We start from the raw sequence: 23,159 nt of genomic DNA, 5'->3' as shown, positions 1-23,159 counted from the left end.
TTAGCCAAAAGCATTCTAGTATCTTAGAAACCGTAAGTCCATTTTTAGTGCACAGACAACTCATTTAGTGGCATTTGTATAATAAAATAAATGGAATTTCGTATGCATTACCAACTACCACTAACCAATTGAGTGACAAAACAGAGGAAATAAATTAATTTCTTGAGACAGAGACCCATCAGTTCATGTACCAAGAAAATTTTGTGTCAAACAAAATATTTTTTGATGTTTTTTCCCACATCAGGAATTAAAGCTTTAGACATCACCACTGCCTCAAATATGTTCCACTTGAAAGCATAGTGTCAAACTTTTCAACAAACACAGAGGTGTCTCTGGGCTGTGGGGCTTCAGAGCTTTGCAGGATTTTGCCACTGTAAATGCCTCTTTGCTTCCAGGAAGGTGCTGGAGAACAATGGCAACAGGTCTTTGCAGGGCATCAGCCCAGTGCAGTGGGGAGGAACAAGCTGGAACTTGGTTTGCAGCAATGCCACTGGAAGCAGTGCAACCACTGCTTTGCTGGGGGCTCAGAGAATGCCAGCTTGTCCTCAGAAGGGCTATTCCCTTGCTGGCTGTAGTTATGCTCCTGTGAAAGAGGTGGATCACTGATGTCCCTGGGGGCCCTTAGCTTTCCAAAACCCTTGAAGAGATCAAGCACAGCCTCATGGCTTTTTCATATGCTGTCCTCTGGGAAGTAGCATCATTCAGTCATGCTTAAGGCCTTCTCTGTTCTTGGCTTGCAGATGCTCAGCTGATAGGGGTGTCCTTGACAAGCTGTCCTTGCGCTCTCTGTTTTCAGAGAATCATGCTGCAACCTTCATGCTGACTTTGCACACAGCCAACAGACAGGTGGAAGACACCAGCTATTATGGTGTCCACGACCACCAAGACATGGCTCAGCACATGGGGACCATCACCAGAAAGCATAATTCCATGTTTCTGGCTAGGAATATAGCCCTACTTTACGATGGATGGTTTCCTCTCTCCATTGTTCCTCAGCACTGAGTGCAGATTCAGCACACACAGGAAAGCAGTGAAGTAAAAGAAAATGCATCCTGCCCTTAAGAATAAGGACAGCAAAGAAGCTGTCTCTTCATGGAGACATTTAGCAAAGAACCCTCATTAAAAAGAGCAGACTCATTTCCTGCCATATTTCATAGGGAGAAGTCCTTCTTCACCCTAAAACAGAGGGATGAACTGGCTCATTTCAGGCAAATAAAATTACAATTGTGCATCCTGTAGTTTCTCTTTTTTAACATGTGTCCACACTGCCTCGGGAAGTTCAAGGAGCCGGATAGGTCCCAATGCCCTGTTGTCCGCACCATGAGATGAACTCTTCCCCATGACAGAGGGAGCACAAAAGTTGCATACTGTTGAGGACCATTCATCTCAGTCCTCCTTGTCAGTCCATGATGTCTGTGGAGGGCCATACAGTACACACGAGGGCCTGGTCCTCCGCACAGGAGTAAATTTAACCTCATTTCATGACTTGAAAGCCTCTCACAAAAAGCAGAAGAGGGAAGGAGAGTACTTCCAGCATGAGAGATGAGAGCCTCCAGAGTGCTCACACACAGTGCCCCACAACCCCACATATCCCATGTGAGGTGGTCTGCCCTGAGCACGTTATCCCCAAAGCACAAGGTCACTTGATGGGCAGGGCTCCCAGCCAAGAGCAGCCCTGCACAAAGCGGGCCCCCTGCCCCATGGTGCACACAGCAGGAAGGAGGAATATTTGAGGATCAGGAAAGGTGAGAGGGGTGGAGCTGTTTGGGTTGGGGAAGACCAGCCAATCACAATAGTCTGTAGCTAATTGTCAGAATGATCAGCCCATGCACCACATGTGTTAGTCTGGTCAGACAATGCACCTATGGGATGTACACAGACATGACGACAAGAAAGGGTAAAGTATGAGCTGAACAGGAGGAAGCCTAGTGCAAGAGGAATCTCAGTTTCCTTTATGGCTCCCAGTCATTAGGGCAGCCTGGGCTCTAGAGTGACACAGCACCTGCTCTTTCTATCCCCAACTTACCACCCCACTTCGTTTGCACAAACAACAGAACAAGATTCAGTCACAAACACCTAAGACACAAACACACAACAGTACAGCAGTGCTTGTGTGTCATTCTCTACACAGCTTTCTAAGAGGGCACCAGTGTTGTAGAGACTCAGCATCAGTCCACAGCAGCTTCTAAAAGGAGCTTGAAAGTGTTGATACTCTTCATGAAGGAGAACGTGCACCAAGGACACAGATTCCGTTAGATTATCCTCTATGTCAGCAGCCCTGATGCTGCTATCATAGAATTATTGCATTATGCAAGTGAACAAGGTATGTGCTGTTATTTTAGATATCCCTTGGAATTTAGTTACAGTATAGTTCATGACAGTATTTCATTCTCCTGCACTTAAAAATACATTTTGTTGCATAAACACATTTTTGATTTGCAACATGCGAGCATCACAGACTTCAGTTCCAACTAACCGCATGAAGACATGTAACATTGTGCAAAACCACAGCATCATAAATACATGCATGGATGACTAAAAAAACAGAGCTTACACCATCCAAAGTGCCCACAGCTCTGACCATCTACATGTGCAATCATGTGAACAGATCCAAATGCATGTATTGTGCACAGCTGCATCCAGATCAGTCCAGTGACATCCACGTATAATCCCCATGTTTGACTTATTGTGGTGTCCTGAAAAGGCCACGTGGGAAAATCAGCACTAGCATTGGTGCAGACCCCTTTGCACTGTCTAGGCCTGTGCTTTGGCACTCAGCCCCTTAAGTTCAAGGACAAATTTTGCTCTTGGTAGCACTGAGCAAATCTCCCAAAAGCCAGTAGATAATTCTGAAGGCATCCAATACATCTGCAAATGATCCAGAAGGGTCTCAATCTGCATTACCCCTTTGATAGGTTTCTAATGGGATGCAGTAGCTGAGATAGGCTAATGACTCTGTGATGCTAGTAGACGAACACCATCCTCTGTCTCCCGACTGGGTCTGCACCTCAATATTTTAGTAGATTCAGCTCAGTATATTCACAGAAAATTATCTGACTTCCCCTTTTTTTTGGCTGTGTTTTCTGCTGGGGAACTGAGTTGGAATCAGTCACTGATGAGGTCTAACATCAAATTGAAGAAATGTGAGTGGCAGGAAAAGAAGGAAGGGAAAAGGAGAAAAGCAAGCCCTGTTTTGGAGCCAGCTATCCCCATCTTAAGGAAATCACAGCCTCACTATGGGGAAAAAGCTCAGCTTTTATATCAGAGTAGGATGTAGTCAGGAATGCAGCCACCCACCTGCAGTGCCTCACTGTACCCAATCACCATCATACAGCTTGAGCTAGGGAGGAGCAGGACAGTGTTTTGGCAGCTGCCCTTGATTTCAAGGTAAGAGGTTCTCAGTAACAAGAGCCAAGGTTGGAGACCACAGCTCTTCATTTGGGCAGAGGGACAGGAAGGTAAGGCTTGGCAGCACTAGCCTCTGGCCACACTGCTGTGTCTTAGCACCAGGGAAGCTTCATCATTGCTGTGAGGTTGCAATTTGTTGCAAAAGCAGGTGTGATACCCTCAGTCAAAATGGCAAATAACTGAGTTGTCTTCTCTCATCTAAAATACAGAGATTAGGACATCTACTCTCCTACCAGTATTAGACAAAACCACGAGAGCAGTTTAAATCCAAAGTCTCCCACCCAGATAGTTAATAACCTTTCACAGCCTTAGTAGAAATGGAAATTAGATAAACTGTGGTCACTCAATTCCTTTAATTATCCACAAATAAAGACTGAAGAATAGGTTGTATTCAGTGTCCTTCAAAACTAGTAAGTTTATTTTTGTACTATGATACAACTTGGGTATCATATTCTGTCTATATACGTTTAATTTCTTCAATAAGTAGTTTTTGTGGGGCTGCCCCACCAGAACTTGCCAGACAATCTGCCATCAGCACTGCTAGAGTTACTGCAGATATCACAAAGCAGAACAGAACTATTCCTATAATCACAGAACCACAGAATCAGGCTGTGGGTAAAGTTGGAAGGAACCACAGTGTGTAATCTGTTTCAACCTTCTTGTTAAGCAGGGTCATCCTAAAGCACATGGCACAGGATTGTGTCAGATGTTTCTTGAGTATCTCTGGAAATCTGTTCCTGTGTGTGCCTAGAGAGATGCCCCCTAGAGAGTGCCTTAATCCTATTTGTTGTCCTCCACTGGACCTGCTCCAGAGCTCCTTGTCCCTCTCGCACTGAGGAGCCCAGAGCTGGACACAGCATTCCAGGTGATGCCTCACCAGGGCTGAGCATAGGGACAGGATCCCTCCCTTGACCTGCTGGCACTGCTCCTCCATGCAGCCCAGGATGTCACTGGCCTTCTTGGCCACCAGGGCACACTGCTGCCTCATGGGGAGCTTGCTGTCCCCCAGGACCCCCAGCTCCTCCTCCACAGAGCTGCTTTCCAGCAGGTCACCCCGGCCTGTGCTGGTGCCTGGGGTTGTTCCTCCCCACGTGCAGGACCCTGCATTTGCCTTTGCTGAATTTCAGGAGGTTCCTCTCTGCCCATCTCTCCAGGCTGCTGAGGTCCTTCTGGAGGGCTGCACATTCCTCTGGGGTATCAGCCACTCCTCCCAGCTGTGTGCTGTCAGTGAAATTGCTGAGGAGGCCTCTGCCCCTTCATCCAAGCCATTGATGGATAAATAAAACATGCCTGGGCCAAGTATTGGACCTTGGGAGACAGGACTAGGAACAGGCCTCCAACTAGAATCTGTGCCATCGATTACAATCTCTAGGATCTGCTGTTCAGCAGTTCTCAATCCACCTCCCTCTCCACTCATTCAGCCCACTCTATCTGAGCTTGCCTATGAGAGACAGTCTCAAAAGCCTCATTGAAGTTGAGGCAGACAAGATTGCTGCTCTGCCCTCATCCATCCACATAGTTGTTTAATTGTAAATGGCAAATCAGGTTGGTCAAGCATGATTTACTTTTAGTGAATCCATACTGACTATCCTTATGTGGATAGAGGCAGCCTTCAGAATGAGGCACTTCCTCACCTCTCCAGGGACTGTAATGTCGCTAACTGGTCAGTAATTTCCTGGGCTCTCTTTCTTTCCTTTTGGACATTTGCCTTCTTCAATCTGCAGGCACCTCTCCATGACCTTTCAAAAGTGATCATGAGCAGCCTCAGCTATTGTGTCCACCAAGCCTCTTAGCACTTGTGGATGTATCCCGACAAGGCATTTTTGGATGTCTAGGTATTCTCCAACACCTTTGCCTACTTAACCAAGGGAAAGTCTCCCTTCCAACATTCCTTCATCCCGCTCTCCTGGGTCAGAGATCCCTGAGGGCTGGTCTTGCCAGTGAAGACCAATGCAAAGGCAGTGTTCAGCAACTCTGCCTTCCTTACATCCTCTGTTACCAGGGTCCCTTATTTTTTAGCAACAGGCCCATATTATCCTTTCTTTTCCTTTTGTTACTGATTTGCAGACATCCTTCTTGTTGTCCTTGATGTCTTTGGCCAGATTTAATTCCAGCTGGGCCCTGGCCTCCCTCGTGATAATACTGAGGCAATCACAATAAACACACACACTCCACTGTTTATCCCCTAACCAGACAAGCAAAGGTTGCTCTTGTGCCCTGCTAACTCAAAGGTATCAGAGATGTTGCCTCACCTCTGCTGGTCAGCAGCACAAATCATCCTAATACTGTGGTAATCAACAATTTAGGCAGCATGTAGAGTCAAAAAGTCATGGGAAATGCTTCTTTTGACCTCTCAGTTCAAAACCCAAGAGTGCCAGTTTTTTCTTCTGGGGTCTATGCTGAGGCTGAATTACAGCACTGATGTGAAGCAACACTTCAAAGAGCTGCTTGCAGCATGTCAGCCTCCTCGGAGCAAAGGTATGGGATGGGCTGGGCAGAGGAGGAGAGGTGGGAAACAGATCTGCTGCCCCACAAAAGCCAGCTGATACCCATCACCTCACTGCAGAACAGGAAAGGAAATGTAGGGAACTATGTCAGATACTGCAATAGCTGTCACTGGGAAGTGTTGAGATGAGTGGGGGACAGTGGGGACAGACAGTGGGGGACAAACAGAAACCAGACTTCCCTAGAGGTCAGCTCCAAGGTGGAGCTCTCACCTGGCACTTTGAGAGAGGTCCTTGGCATGGAATGCTCCCACTCCAGCACATACTAAGCACCACTGTGTGAGTCCTCAGTAGAAAATGGTAAAGAAATCCCAGAGCAGCACTGGCCTTGCAAAACTATTCTTCACTATATCACACTAAAAGCACTGCTGTAAAAAGGCAAAGCAGTGGAAACAGCAATCAGATGCCTGGCCTCATCTGGAAACTGGACAGCTATCTTTCTGGCTTCACCTGAAATTTCTCTGTGCTTCTGTCTCCTCCACCTACAAGTCAGATATGCCACAGCACTGAAAGTCACAGACACAGCTTGCAGTCACTTCAGTAGAGTAACAATCTGGCCTCCAGTCCCAAAGCCAAGTTACAAAAGGAGGGCTCTACAATATGAACAACTGCTTGTGCCCACCAATCCACTGCCTACCCCCAGAGACAGCAGATGGTAAATGGAAGACTGTAGAACTAGTGGTTACACTACAATGGCGTGTCAGACAGGAAACACAGACTTTATAACAGCCTTGCTACATGTGGAAAGAAAAGAGATGACAGTCAGGTTGTGTCACCTGCATAAAGCTTCCTGGGAGGACAGATTTTTATTATAGTGGAAATCTCTGCCCTTAGATTTTTCAGTGGCACATCCGCTATCTACTTCATCCCCAAAACATACCTTCAGTAAGGCTTAAGTGAGGTGCTGTCACCTCCCTCTCACACAGGAACATTTCTTCCTAGGAACACAGAAAAAAGGGTTATAGGTGCTAAGTCGCTCACTTCTATTTCTATTTGCTACCTTTCTTTCACCTCTTCTTTGGAATTAGTGATGATTAAAGTCATTGCACAGTTGAAGATCTAAAGAATTTGAAGGATATGCAGGAATGTGAAGAAATACAGACAAACAAGCATAAAGAAACACAACAATTAAAAATTGCAAAACAAGAAAGTCTCTCCAAAGGCTGTTTGGTCCAATACCCAGCGGAAGTCAGCCAAGGTTGTCTCTTTCACTGACTTCAGCAGGCACTCGATTACCCCAGCAGACTTGTCGAAAGCCTCACGACAATCCCAGCACATCCTTGTGGAATTTAAACTAAGTTTAATTACTTGAAACGTAGTGTCCCTAATTTTAAGTGTCAAGAATTATAATTGTTCACTGAAGTAGTGAATTTGTTAGTGTTCTTCCCACACTCGTAACAGAACAACTACATTACAAAGTAGAAGAGCAGAACTTGATATTTCAAGGCTTTAAGGTCCAAATTCTGCCTTCAGATTCACATGCACATTTTCCATCGTCTGAAATGGAAACAGACAATGTGCAGCTAAGTGAAATTTGTATTCCAGCACTTAAAATTAACAGCTTTTTACCTCTCTGTAGAAATTATTTTAAAATTTCTATAGAAATATCATTACACTCTCTATTGTTTTGTGGATTTCAAATGATGGCTTAAGTCATAGTTGATGCCATTTTTCCGTATAGCTGGGATAAAATTGCAGATATTTCTGCACTGTTGGTTCTCCCAGAATACTGAAAGAGTGCTCTATGTCAATAGCTTTTACATTACATACACACAGTGATAAAACACTAACAACTTATGCTTAAAGAGGTGAAATTATGTGTGACAATGGTTTTGCCATTATACTTTTGCATATTGTTGAGAACAATACTTTTTCACCTAAACACCACAACACACAGAAAACCAACATACCCAAAAGTTAAAAATGGCATTTAGCTGACTTCAGGAAACATAATAAAAACAGACAAAAAATGCCACAAATGGTTTTGTGAACTTACATTGATGTATTTCTTATTTCTTGGTCTTGCTGATGAAGAATAAACTGGCAGGTAAGAAACAGCAGCCAATGTTAAGTTTGTGTCCTCCACTGTGGGAGATCGTGTTAAAATACTAAGTTGAAAAAATGCTTTAGAACACAATTGCTACGTAAGCCTCCCTGGGGATTTACACTCATTAATGTGTGCATGTTAAAAATGGTATTTTCAGTCTATCTTGTGTTGCCTGAGAACCATTTTTATCCTTCTAAAGTCTGTATTCATATTATAACCCATAAGTACTTTTCATTTTTGCATTAACACTATAAATACTGTTAGTAATACTAAACTATTTCTGTTGACTTATTTGTAAAAAGAAAAATATATTATACGTTTATATATTCTTATAAAGTGAATTAACACTGGAGAGAGGGCTGCGAGGGGGAAGAGTGTACAATCACAGCTGATGTGTATTATTGAGCACAAATTCAATGCTTGAAACAAAAAGAAAAAAGTGTTCACGGTCTTTCAAGCCATGTCAGATGAAGAGTCATAGGATGCTGACACTATGAAGTTGCCAGTATTGGAGTGGCTTGCCATGGACTGGGCAGCCTGCTGGCTCAAGTTATTGCAGATCAGCACCAGCTGGTTGCTCTGAGCTTCTGAGAGGGTGCTGCAGCTCTGGTAGACGCTGAAGTTGGTCTTGCGCCCAGGGATGTTGCCTTTCTCACACATGGTCTTCACCATCTTGGCAAGCTTGTTCTTCCCCAGGGCCTGGCAGTTGTACCAGTGAAGGGCAGCCAGGTTGACGACGGGTTTGATGGACAGGTAGAAAGGCGCGTCCTCGTAGCGCATGGCCGGAGGGCGCCGCTGGGCGTACTCCTTGTAGTCCTGCACGGGGCAGGTCTGCGGGGAGTGCTGCGTGGCGTACACCCGCGAGTCCGTCCCGCCTCTCTTGCTCTTGGTACTCACATCCCCGCTGTCCGGCCCCATCCACTCCAGGTACTCCAACCCAGTCTCTGTCACCCGCAGACGGATGTCTCCCCACTTGAGTGTGGACCCATGGAAACCCGTGCAGTGTCCGAACGCCTTGGTGTTGTTCAGCCACACAAGGTTCAGAAGCCCTTCAGGATTGTACCGGCTCAACAAACCTCTTTTGCGCAGGATAAGCTCATCAGCAAAGGTGAGTTTCATGGACTTGTGTGGCTTGTTTCCTTTGCCTTTACACCTCAGCTCTATCTGCTTTTGCTTTAGAGCTTCCTGGGACCTCTTGAACTCCTTATCCCTTGTAATACTGTATCCATATCTGTGCTCTTTGAGATACCGCTCCAGTCCACACTGGTAGTTGGCCAGACTGTTTGGCTCATACTCAGATCCATCTTTTTGTCTGGCGTCCACAAAGAAGGACGCAAGGTAGGCATCAAGCTCTTTGCAGGGGATGACATAGATCTCACGGGTCTCAGAGGGGTACTTGGAAATGAGGAATTCTCGGAAATTTCGGAGAGCTGTCTGCGTGCTGCGAATGGTCTTCTCATTCTGCTCCCTGCTGAGCTCTGCTGCTCTCTCATCCTGGTCTGGAAGAGGAAGAATGGGACAGAAAAGAGAAAGCAGAGGCGGTGAGTTTATGTGATGCACTTTCTCCTAAAACAAATTTCCTCAAAAAGGAAAGAACTTAAAATCAATTTCACAAAGAGCACTGGTTAGCATCTTTACATAACTGTCACGCGACTAAAAAGCCAACTTCAGTTTAACAAATCACATACTAAATGATACAAAAACTAAATAAGCTCCTCATGACACTGGGGCACAGTTTTGTTCATGGAGATTTGTGAAAAGCACTGAAATTAAAGGCAATAGGCTTTTTACAACAAAGGCAAGGTGGAAGGATTTTCCATGGATCTCAATGTTGTGTGCAAGGCTGAAACTCAGGAATAAGCCCATTCTGTATTGTTTCCCTTGTGAAACTAAAGGTTGCACTAGTTACACTTCCATCCTACAAAAAAAAAGAGCTAAAACACCACATTTATTACAATAATATTTATCTTCAATCAGACACATTTTTAAAGAGTGAAATAAATATAGTCAGGATGTACAGTACAAAATAAGGCAGCACATCTTACAAAATGCCAGGTAAAATTACTACAAAGCAATGTGCAATTTACAAATGTACAAGAATAAAGAAAATATAGTTAATATGCTCACATCAGAAAACATGGAAAAAATTGATTATATAGCCTCACTATGTCATCAAACAGTACCTTGACATTACAAGTACCATTATGACGTTGTCTTTTCATTTTTCAGAAAAATAAAATTCTGGAAACAATTTTGTATCACTTAAAAAGGCCATCCTCATAGATCCTTACAATCAATAACCTATCAAAACGCAATATTCAGATGCAACCACTATGATACCTGTTACTGACAGCTGATTTTCTGGCTGATCATAAAAGCAGCATAAAAAGGAAAAGCTTTATAAATAATGTGTGTTTTCTTAGCACATGCAAACTATCTGTTTGAACAAGAATGCAGCTTAAAGCATATTGGTGGAAATGTAATTCTGAATGAGATAAATCTTATGGTTTTAGAAAATTAAAAACAAATGCAAAGAAGGAAAACTACAATTATTTAACTATTTTCTGAAATTGTATGTGAAGCATTTATTGCCTCTATTCCACTTATCAAATAGAAGAGGGAAAAAAAACCCAGGTTCTTTTCTATTTGGTCTCATTGCAAAACCCATACATTCTGGCATCCTTTTAGCAATGCCACAGCAACCCTCACCAGGTGTTCCCCACCCAAGATAGACATACAAAGTGATATGAGACCAGGTGAAGTTCCTGTTGCCTCTCTGCCATTCAGGTCAAGCTTATGTCAGACCGTGTAGCACACCTATGCCATTGCACAAGTGTTCAGACACTTACTCCTCTCTTCCCTGCAAGCCTATTAGCACAGAAGGCAGGAGGGAAAGGAAGGCAGTCTCTCCTTCCCTACCCCACCTGCAGTGTTCCATGTGGTGCAGAAACACTGATGCAGAGCTGGGCAGCTTCTCCTTCCACCAATCTAGAGAGTGCTTCTCAGGAAAGTTCATCCCATCACCTCCAAACCATATCTGCAGATAGAAGCACAGGGAATAATTTGCCCCAGGACTTCCCAGCAGGACAAAAGCAGGACTGAGTTTATAATCCTCATGACCAGGTTCTGTGACTTCAGACAGAGGCATCCTGCATCCACACCACTCACCCTTCGAGAGGCATTTCTCAATCCTTTGTGCAAAGCACAAAGAAGGGAGCATTGCAGTTAAGGCCTTCGGGGGCTTCTGCAGGCAGGAAAAAGTGCTGCCACAAAGGACCTGAGGTTTGCCTGAACTGTGCTCCAGAGGAAAAAGAAAGGTCACCTGCCTGATTCAGAAACTCATTTTAATACTGATGTCAGTATCAAAGAGCTCCTAGCAGCCTGCATCGAAGCTTCATGCTTTAGGCAATATACATAATAGATCCTTTCAGCGTAGCTAGATGCAGGCTGGAAACAAAGAGACAGCCCTGTTCAAAGCTCCAAAACAAACATTTACTCTGGTATTTTGTTCACTGAGCCCACCATCACTTATTATAGAACTGTGTAAGTAATTATTGCTTTGACTGACAGCCTACATCCTAAGTTCTATTTCAATATAAACAGCACATATAATGGCTCAGTTTTATAAATGTCATCAATCACTTCTTCTTAGAGGATAGCCTGTCACAACACAGCAGTGATACCCAGTCAGTCATTTATGTTACAGCATCTTTCCTTAATCTGCAAAGGAAATTATTCTATCTGCAGCTAACAGTTATAAAACCCATGCTAAACTAAAAATTTTCCCAACTTACATTACCAAAACAGTACCCCAGAAACACTGCATTCCTGCAGTGGTGTGTTGTGTGTTACTTCACAAAGCAGGTGGGAAACATTAAAAAAATAATAGGCCAGGTTTTCCCATCAGGAGAGCTACCACTACTTCGGCTGTGAATCCAGGCTGCAGTAGTAGCAATCGATTATTGTCTTCCTACAAGATCACTGAAATATTGGTGATGTATCATGTAGCATGGCACAAATGCAGGGAGTTTCCCATGTGACAGTTCCCAGATGTTTGCTTTGTCTCACTTGGATGATCTTGCTGAATAGAGACCAAAGCTCTTTATAATGTTCTGTGGAGCTGGTGGAAACTACTGAAAACACTGGTGGGGATCTACATTAGTTTCTTGACTACTACAAACATAAACCTGTTTGCTCTTGAACCTCCACTACTCAGTGCATCATCAGCTCTTCAGAGTGCATGGGTAATGGACACTGAAAAAACTGGGTAAAAGCACAGAAAAACGGCACCAAGTGCTCCTAGAGAACACCTCTATATCAGAACATCCCCAAGCTGCAAATTGATGTGGGATAGGAGAATGGGGAGGTGTTATATATGCTTTAACCTTTCTTATAGTCCTGTGTATGTCTCTGCTATTAGGCTTGAGGAATACAAATACTCTTGTATTTCAGTCTAATTTCTCTCAGCTGGTTGGTCAGAACCAATAAATCAAAAATCATTGTCATCACTGAACTATAAAGCCAAGCTATCCTTAGTGTCTTTTTCTTCTCATAATTCAGTCTTTGGAACTAGTAGTGCTGCTCCCCCTGTTTTACAGCCTAGAAGCAGAAGCATGAAAAAATGAATTGGAGATACATTTCCTGAGGTCCTGCCCCCCAGCTGAATCACTGCACATAGGACCTGGTGCTCTTGGGCTTCTCATCATATCCCACATCAGAGTTTCATTTCCAAGAAAACCAGAGAGTGGCAGAAAAAGACAGTAAAACCCACCTTACTGGGGGGTCCAGGGTAAACTCCTAACAATGAGTTTGAAAAAGTGATGAGTACTTAAGATGTTCAAGTTCAAATGCAGTGGAAGAGATAAGTGACCAGGCAGAGATTAAACAGACAACCTAGTGGGAGTAGATGTCCCAGGCTAGCCCACGACCCATCAGATGATCTCTCCCACAGAGCAACAGCTGTTTTCTGATCTTTTCATAATCTGATCTTAACACAGCCAAGACTTAATATTATCAGCAGAGTTATCAAACTCAGGCTTGTTTTAATTTCAGCTCACACACATACACACACTTGGACTCCCTGAAAAGGATGTAACCTCTGTAATTACATATGGCAAGGGGAAAGGCACTTGCTTTCACGACAGATACAGATTTTTAATGTTCAGAGAACATTCATGACATCAGTGGGAGTCACAAACCTGAATTATTATTACAAACAGTCTTAACTCTGCATAGGGTAAGCAGTGAGATCTCACAGATGTACATTAAAAGTAAGGTGGGTTTTCTTGGTGGTAATCACACCACCAGCTTAAGTCTTCTCTGCCAAATTTTTGTCCTGACAAGGAAAATGCCTTTGCAGCTTCCATCAATATGCCTTCATTCAAGTGAAAAAGCCTAGTTAGCCACACACAAAGCACCACAGATCTCTATTCTGGAACTAAGTGCCCTGTCTCCACTCCCCAGCACCCTGTATGTTGGCTGTTGACTGTTTTGCAAATACTGAAAAGCAGAGATATCCAGCCTTTGGGCCATGGCAATATGCAGCCCAGTAAATCATTCAAGTAAACCACAGTCTGCTGCTACCTTTTTCTCCTGTGCCCTCCTGTTTCAAGAAACTATCTACAGGAAAGCAACACTCTCAAATCTACAGTCCCAGTGAGCAAAGGTCATGCTGTTTTGCCAGGGAGTCATGGTCAAGTCACAATGGGGAACAGCTGCATGAGCCTCTGACTAACGTGCCCCCCTGGAAGCCATGCTATTGCTTCCCTGTAAGAACCAGCTGAATACCACTGTCATACCACAGAATCCCAGAATTCTAGTACTTGTTCTGCATGCCAAACTTAGAAAGCTGACAGCTGGTTTTCACCATATCACAAGAATAAACCAGTGAATACCATTCTCATGTCTTGCTGCCAAAAATGAGGGTGAGGATAAGAGCAGAAGGTGTCTACAGCAGAAGTGCCTCTAAACATTTGCAGAAACATCGTGGGATTAAGTAGAAGAAATTGTTTCTGTATTTTTTCTTGAATTTCTGCTCTACTCCTCTGATGTTGTTACTAAATTCTGTTTAACAGCTGAAGTTCCCTGTTCCCACTATATTAAGTTAAACACTATTTTAACATTTAAAATGTTAAACACTAGTTTAACAGTTTCAGAAAAGGCTTTCATCAGCATGTAAAATCTGTAATATTAGAGAATTAATTAATATCCACTTACGAAAGACATTATGTTTTTTGGCAAAAAAATATACTTCTATTTAGTTCACCTTCTCCAATGAAATTATCTGCAAAATGTTTTATGATTAGAAAATTAAAAAGCTTTAGATAATGTCAAAGGAAAAAGGACATAGACTGCAAACAAATGAGTATGGGAATATTTATTCATTGGTGTGTCCATGAAGGAAAGTCAACAAAAAATACTTTAGTCACCTGTACATTTTTTGCAAGATGGCCTGATAACGAATGCTCACTCACACAGTAGAGCTGATTTCCAGTTTGTGTTCTCTTCCACTACTTTCTCACAACAGTTTCAAAAGATTTGAGACATAGTTTGGCTGCTGGCAAAGCCAACAACAAAATACAGATTGAGATTAATGCGATTTCTGCACAATCGTCTGATGTCAGAAAATTTGTAGCCATGACAAGAGATTAAGAAGTTATGTTCTCCTATGACTGACTGTGTCACCGTTTTTTTGCAGTGGATCCTAGCAATTGCAAAAGAACAGTGTAAAACAGCAGCACCCTGGGAACTCCACTTTTTACAAAGCTGTCTTCCGTCTCCACCTGATGTATGTTACATCTGAGCCATTCCAGCACAAAAATGAATTCTAAAAATTAATTTCCTAAACAAAAAAAGTGTTCCCATTGATTCACTTCATCTAGTTGTCTGGTTTTGGTTTCACCAGGGTAGTGAAAAAGAGAAGTGCTGCATTCCAGTTTTACCTTGCATTCCCCTTCTTCCACTGAACAATTTCAGTGGCATTTCTGTGGTACGAGGCCATACAGTTTCCTATCTCCTTTTGAAGCTATTCTGAGATTCACTGGCATGAATTGCTGCAATGGAAAATGGGATGTATTTCCTCTGTACCCACAGTGGGATATTTACCCAGATTCAATCTCCATTTGACAGGAAGAAGTATACCAATTCCAGCCCTCCCAGGCTTGCCCAACACTGCAACACTGCACAGCAGGATGCTACAGCTTGGACACAACATGGAGAACAACAGAAACAGAAAATATTTTGAGAAACCGATATACCTGGTATTTATGTGATGTACAGGCAAAATATACTCAGCTGGCAGCTGAGGAGAAATCTGCTCTTTTATCTGGCCCATTCCACATCAGTCACCTGGACTGTAACTAACCCTGCAACCATCTCCAGGTCTACCTGCCATGCCTCATCCCACTCTTATTTCTACAGCTATTATCTATACAGGAAGTACATATAAACAAATTATTTGAACCCTTAAATAACTGACATTCAGAGACTCAATTCTTCACAGAGGTGGAGGATATAAAAGCCACACTTAGAATCTTCGATCCTACAAACTTCAAAACTATTAGAAAACTTCCTAAAAAATGTGAAACTGTTTTCCGTTCAAAATAACAGACTAAACTTCCTTCAACAGTGTTCAGCTCCAAGATGCAACTTCTATTCTTTCAGAGCTCAGGTTAAACAAATCAGGTAGTTTGGTGAAACTGGAGTGCTGCTAGAGTTGGTAGGTAGGAAAACATTACCTATAATGTGAAGCTAATATCAGCTGTATGTTAAGCATGCATCTTTGTATTCAGCCATATAATATTCTAATAATTTCCAAACAGTTAATGGCTAACACCATAAGAAAACTCTAGGTACTGGTTTCAGTTTAAAGCTGAAGACACTTTTTGACAATTATTTTCTTCAGATTAAATATTTAACTCTGGAAAACAGTTTTTTAGTTTTTTTTACCCAGGACTTCCTAGCAACATAAAGAAAAGTTGCCCCTTCAAAGTATGTTGGCTACTTAATGTTTGCGGCAGAAGGAATTAAAGGAATGATGGCAATGCTCTACTCACTGAGAAGTGAAAGTTGGGTGATCACAGAAGAAGGCATGCACTCATTTTCAAAGACTGGCTTGGCATCAGTCTGGAAAGTGTCGCATACATATGCTCAGCAGAGTTCAGTTTTTCTCCCAAGTAAGTTTTCAACTCCACAAAGCATTTTTAAGAGCACACTGGAATGGTGTCCCTATAATTAAGTATTTGCTTTTGTAGAAATCAACTGGACTAAGTCATTATATTTATAGAACGTGGAACTGAATAATAATTACGTGTATACGTGATTTGATTCAAAAGCTGAAAAGAGGAAAGAAAAACAAGAAGAAAAAACAAAAATGAGGAGAAAAACCCTTAAGATCTGAGACATACCTCCTTTATTAAATTCATAGTTTGAAAATTATACAATTCTCATGACAAAAATCCATTTCTTGCATAACAAGACCAAGAGGCTACATTTTTGGAAACCCTTCCACCTTTTCATGGTCCTACAGAGAAAGCCAGATTTACAGATGTATCAACAGATCTTAGAAACAGTGATTTCTCAGCCAGGAATTTAATTACTGGGCTAGTTTGCACAAAATCACAGGTATAAATTTATATAGCATTTTGGAATATTTGACACACTTTAATTTTGTGCCTCTCTGCAGTTTAAAGCTCTGTGGAAGGAGAAACAGGGCCCTTTATAGTTCAGTCTTTTCTAAGAAGAATTTTAATGTAAAACATGTAAAACATGCCACCTCATACCACCAGAAGCTTAACATGTTCTCAGCTAAGTTTAGCTACACCAGTTTTAATGTCATCACATTTAAGAAAAACCTTTAATAAGCATAGCTGAGAAAGCAATGCAAGAGGTCTGGAAGGGATGTGCCAGGGCTATGAAGTTTGCTTTTAGCTCACTCTAGACAGCAGCTGAGAAGCAGAACTGGGAAATATGGGAGAGAAATAAAGATGAGGGGGAGAGAAGAGAGAGTAAGAACAAAGGATATGAAAAAAAACATAACACCAAAGAGAGAGATTAAAACCAGATGGGAATCCTCATCTTCTGAAATCTAATTTACATCAGTGTTTCAAAATGAGTCAGTCTAACTGGGGCAGCAAGCAGGGAAACAAAGAAAAGGAGAATGTAATAAATATTTTATTACATTAATCATAATAAGCTGCACTTTAAGTCTTGGCCAAAGCATATTCTTAAATCAAGCTGAGAATGTGAGCAGTTTCAGACTTAAGAGCATGAGGCCCACATGACTGTAATTAACACAATAAATCATGCTGTGAAACTCTCTACACAGGCTGACAGCTCTTGGTTGATATATTGCTTATTAAAGACTGCAGACATTTTTCCTCTATTTTATTAAAGTGCCATGGGTAGTGAATAAAAAAAGTACCCTTTTCTACTCTGTCTGAACTGTCTACTAGTTCAGCCAGAGGAAGAGGAAATGTGCTGGCAGGTCATGCCATTTACTTCTGGTAATACAGACTGCAGCATATGCACCCCAAAGAACTGCATTTCAGTATTTTTCCTCTCACTATCTTTAATTTAGCCAAGTACTCCAACTGCCTTGTTAGAGATCTTGATGTATCATTTCTGAAATTCTCTGTTGGTGATTTTGCCCAAAATTTGGTTTTACCTTTTACTGTATACTGTCCAGTAGGAACGAAGCAAGTTACGAAGAGCATAAACTCTATGAAGAGCTCAAAATTTACAAACCTACATAAGGAATTCCATGCACACTTTTAACACACATATTTCTTTTGTCTTGACTGGCTCAGAAAGCAGTATTTGAGGAGCAGCTCTTTACACAGTTCTCCAAAAATGAAGTATAACATTTCAAGTGAAACAGCTTTTAAGGTGACTTTTTAAGGTGGATTAAGGCTGCTTTTCTGTTTTGTGCAGAGTCCTCTTCTCCTCACACTCTAGGTAAAATGATAACTGAGCTTTATTTTAACCTTCACAAATCCAGCTCTCATCACATTAAAGGGATGGAAGTTTAAAATGCACAAGGCTGGAGAAGACTCAAAGCTGGGAAGAGGGCAGAGATATGAATACATCCCAGCTTTCAGAAGGAGGATAGGCCTCAAACTGTGATAGGCAACTGCTCACACACCCTGGCTGACCAAAGACCACTTTATTCTCAACTACCCATGGCATGCCCAGGCATTTGCCAAAACAAGGATTCCCAGGACATGCAGGAGCAGCTGAAAATTTTGCACAGTGAGGAGACAAACCTACAAGAGAAACACATTCATCAAGAGCCGGACTGTTGTTCATGGCACAATTCATTTCTTTCTGTCCTTGAATACTTGTTTAAACCTAATTTATCATCCTTTGACTGAGTAAATATTTAGTCACATTTTGCAGCTCTACTTGAGTAAAGTCTCCTTAAGTAAAATGAAGAGTTTCAGACATTTTCTAGCTATGTACACTCAGGAGAGTATATACAAACAACATACCGCTCAGACTATTGTTGTAATTTCTCTTCTGTATTGACACCATCAAAATTTTCCTGTCAGGATTGTTTTGTTATTTCCATAAAAATAATTTGTTCTTCTTTATAGGATATGAACAATCAGTTCCCATGCTACTGAATTAGTTCATACCAAAACTGACACAAAACAATTAATATAAGAGATGACAAGGGGCATAGTTCAATGAATATAATTGTGGATCTGTTATACATATACATGGCTATTTTAATATGCACCGGCACAATAAACAGTCTGATGTATTTAACAGTACTGCAAGTGAATGGTAAATGGGAGAAGTTACTGTCAAACTGTAAGTTTTCTGAGAACTATCTTAAATCAGGGGAGGAAAACAAAGGCATAAAGCCAATTCTTTATACAGAGAGGAAAAATAAAATGCAAATCTTTTAGCAAAAAACCAAGATGTCTATAAGCATACAGGCATGAATACTGTTCAGTAATGCTAGGAATAGTGTTCCTGTCTGTTATTTTGTTTTCCTGGATTTATAGTCAAATTAGAAATGAAAGTCTCAAACAAACGGCAATGCTCCATCTGCCAAGAGCAAAGGACAGAAAAAACTCCGTAAGCTGGCACATCAACATGACTGAAAGATAGAGCCCATAACAATCAGAAGAGTGCTCCAAGTTGTGGACAAGATGAAATTACTCCTATACAAAACCATCAATGCTTCTGTGGCTCATTTCATACTGCTATGCTTGACCAGTCACTGTAGGAACGCAGACATTAGGCACATACCCAGTGAAAAGAGAAATGAGTGTAAACAGAAAATCAAAACAAGCTATTCAAGGATCAGAGATGAACATCCTTATTTTTCACAGGCTTGATCAGGTTTCCTGATTGAAATAATACAGTAATACAGCACCTTCAGCTGTTGCCTTGGGGTGATGTGATCTGGGGTAGAACAGCTCAGAATACATTTTTTCCTTCTCTGAATAAAAACAGAAGACCAGCTTTTTTCTTCCATTTTTTTCTTCCCAAGTACAAAGCAGAAAGCAATTTATTAAATATTATTAATCCCCTGTTGTATGGTTTCTAGTGATGTTTTAGTCATGAAGACCTATGAAGTTAATGAAAAGCTACAACAGAGCACAATGTCACTGTGACAGTCACTGTCAGTTCTATAAATAGGAATACATGCAGAATTTCTCTGTGTGTATGTGCATTTACTGTTCAATTAGAGTTAAAGGAATTAACAAGTATATATTAGAAGTAAGATGCAGCCAATGCACTTAATGGACAATGCATAATTAAGCAAAGCTTTAATAACTCAAAGTTTTAATTAGACTCAGCAAGGTCCTCAGCAGGACTTTTAAAAAGACAAGTATACAGGAAGCCCTGCCCCCACTCCCACTATGGGCAGGTTTCAGTGGGAACCATGACCTGGGAATCACTGTGTATGACACATTTGTGTGATCAGCAGCATCCTTCCATTTTCAAAGGGCAGCATTGCTTGGCTCCAGACAAAGTAAACTTACTTGGGAAATGAAAATACAGTTCTGCCCAACCATTTCACAGAGGCCACCAGCCATATTAAAGATGTACAAAACAGTCAGTGCTGAAAAAAGCTTTCCTGTGACCATTCCATGGAGTGCCCCAGCAAGAAAGAATCATCAGGGAAAGCGGGTGTTCCAGTTCTCTCTCTTGAGGTTTTGATTTAATAGCCTGTTTCAACACTTTCTGGAATGGGCATATGCTTCATTTAAGCATACTTTATCAAAGAAAGGTAAATTTCATCATGTTTCAGTGCTTCCAGGATCTGAATGTTTTAGCAAGCATTGCCCTGTGCTATGCTAGCCATGATAAAATACCTGAAATATCATCATGCTTTTGTTTTCTTTCCTGAAAAAATTCTGACAAGGATTCTGTATTCCAAATTTTTATCTTGCAAAAAGACATAGAAAATACACTCAGCTATTTTTACTGATCTGTTTAATGCTCAAGGAGATTCTAGGTTCACTGTACAAAAAATAAAAAGATGACACAACAGGAGAAGAGGGAATTGTATCACTAAGAGGGATATAATTTTAGTATGAATATGGGAGAAATGAGTAGTCGCTGAGTGCTGGCTTCACAGAACAGCTTACACAAAAATGCCACATTCCTATCACTGAGACAGGTGAAAACAGCTCTCCCCAAGGTCTATTGCTATTAAAATCTTAGATCTTGAATATATATGCGAAGTAGTCCTTCTGAAGGTATAAAATCACTGAACCACAGAATTGTTAAGGTTGGAAAAGATCTTTAAGATACCAAAACCAACCACCCACCTTGTACAATCACCATGTTCACCACTAAACCATGTCCTCAAGCACCATATCCACATGGTTTTGGAACAGTTTCACAAGGATGATGACTCTACCACTTCCCTGGGCAGCCTGTTTTAATGCTTTACAACCCTTTTGATGACAAAATACTTCCTAATATTCTGCCTTAACCTCCTCATGGGCAGCCTGAGGCCATTTCCTCTCATCCTGTCACTTACCTGGAAGAAGAGACCTACACCTACCTGGCTGTCCAGAATAAACCCCAGTTTAAACCCCAGTTCCTTCACCTGCTCCTCATCAGACATGTGTTCCAGATCCTTTCCCAGATTTGTTGCCCTTCTCTGGACATGTTCCAGCACCTCAATGTCTTTCTTGGAGTGAGAAGCTCAAAAGTGACCAAAGAATCTGAGGTGTCGTCTCATCACTACCCAAAACAGGGGAATTACAATTTTCTTGGTCATATTTAGTGAAGCACCAGCCTCACACAAAGCAGAAAATCACTCCCAGAAAGTGTCCTGATCTAAACCATCAAGCTCTGTGTTCCCTTTTTCTCCTAGCATCCCATCTGAAGTGCAAAAGTAAAGTACGTGTCTGAAGCCTTTCCAGGGTCAGCATTTCTCTTGGCTCCTGTGCTGCATCTTCTCTGCAGATCCATATATCATCCTACCTTACTCCTCTTTTCTTAAAGACTCACAAATCATAAGCTGAAAATAGCTCCAAAATGAAACAATTGCAAAGATCACACAAAGGAACTGATCTCAGATCAAAAGCACCATGTTAGATTACCTATTTCCTAAAATTATAGTGATGTTCAGTGCAGATGTGTCCAATTTTGTTTGGTTTTTTTTTTCTGTACGTTTTCAGGACAGCTGGAACCAGCAGAGGCATTATTTTCTTCTTTTATATACCAGCATCATAAACCAGAGCACTTCACACAACACAGTTGCCTATTTAAGACACCCTAGAGAAAGATAGAACATAGCATCACGTTGATTTGCAAAAAATGATTGTTTTCTACTTTTCACTTGCACATCCTATTTTTTGTTTTTATGACTTTCATGTTTAGGTAATGGAGAACAGGGTATATTTCTAGGTCTGAAATGAACAGTTATGCTCCAGAACACAACCATTCACCGAAATTATACACCTGGTATGACACACCATCTTCCTTAATACTATTTGTTCTATGGTATTTTGAATGAAAAATATATATTTAAATGAAGACTCGATAATTCTCAGTGATGCAATTCCTCTATTCAGAACCCCAGCAAATATTCTCAAATGTTTGTCAACTGAACTTGGCACGCTTTACAAAATTAATCCTTAAAAACTGCTGGGACCTAGCTGCAATAGTCCTTTTCCTTCCCTCCTAGCTGCAGGCAAATAACTTTCACAGATTGCGTGGAAACAATCATTCTTTCACCTTCCTCCATTACAGAGGATCAATAGGCCTATGCAACTTTCATTGCAGGAATTCAACTGAAAGCCCATCTCCCAAACTACTCCCTACATCAATCTACTTTCAGTATGAATACTCATTAATGGTTTTCTCCAAGAAGTGTATATATCTGTATCTACATCTACACCTACATCTACACCTACATCTACATCTACATCTACATCTACACCTACATCTACATCTACACCTACACCTACATCTACACCTACACCTACACCTACATCTACACCTACACCTACATCTACATCTACATCTACACCTACACCTACATCTACACCTACACCTACATCTACACCTACACCTACATCTACATCTACGTCTATGTCTATGTCTATATCTCTCCAGTAACACTGCTGCCAGGAGAATGTTCAGCAGGTACTTTCACTCAGATCTCTTTGTGCTGTAGGTAGTTCCACTCAGAGGAGGTCCATGAAAAGAGGAAGCAAGCCCTGACATCAAGGAAGGCAGCAGCCTAATCTTTTGCATGCATAGGTGTTATTATAAACACTTAATATTTAGGACAACCTCTATGTGATGAGTCCATTGCTCATTATACAAAAAACCATTCTGAGTTTGAAAGGAATTTTCACTAAAGAAAATACACGTGAAGTCCTAAAAGGTAATAGGTACATTACTTAAGCACAGTGAAAATCTAAAGATATTGTAATAATTGATGAGTTTCCACTTCCGTGTTCTCCTGCAAGAATTACTACCTTGATAAATGCCTCTTGTAGGAACAGCTGCATAAGCAACTCTTGTATTAGAGTTGTTTGTACTATGGGTTCATTTATTTTTTAAAAATTTGTCATGCTGCGCACCCTGATGATAAATGCAATTACATGATGACTCTGCCAAGGCCAAACTTGTCCTATTTATGCTACTGTCCTGTTTTTAAACAGAACTCCTTTGTAATACTGTAAAGATAACCAATCATTACCTAGACTTCTATAATAAAG

General features: G+C 41.4%; 1 protein-coding gene across 2 annotated transcripts in view; it reads right to left on the bottom strand.

Annotated features, from left to right (window-relative positions):
• The window catches only part of KIAA1958 (KIAA1958 ortholog), a 65,061-nt gene that overhangs the window by 5,467 nt on the left and 36,435 nt on the right, over positions 1-23,159 (bottom strand). The window contains exons 3-4 of one of the 2 annotated variants that reach the window (XM_056514204.1): positions 7,909-9,458; positions 6,793-6,850 (exon numbers count right to left, since the gene is read on the bottom strand). In XM_056514204.1, coding sequence (XP_056370179.1) covers positions 8,413-9,458 — 1,046 coding nt within the window. In that variant the 3' untranslated portion in view covers positions 6,793-6,850; positions 7,909-8,412. Of the gene's footprint in view, positions 1-6,792; positions 9,459-23,159 lie in introns of both variants that reach the window. The other variant, XM_056514203.1, reaches the window with a different exon arrangement.

The sequence above is a fragment of the Oenanthe melanoleuca genome, chromosome Z (assembly GCF_029582105.1).
Source record: "Oenanthe melanoleuca isolate GR-GAL-2019-014 chromosome Z, OMel1.0, whole genome shotgun sequence".
NCBI lineage: Eukaryota > Metazoa > Chordata > Aves > Passeriformes > Muscicapidae > Oenanthe > Oenanthe melanoleuca.
Note: the sequence above shows the minus strand (reverse complement) of the source record. Positions and strands in the feature narration are given on the sequence as shown.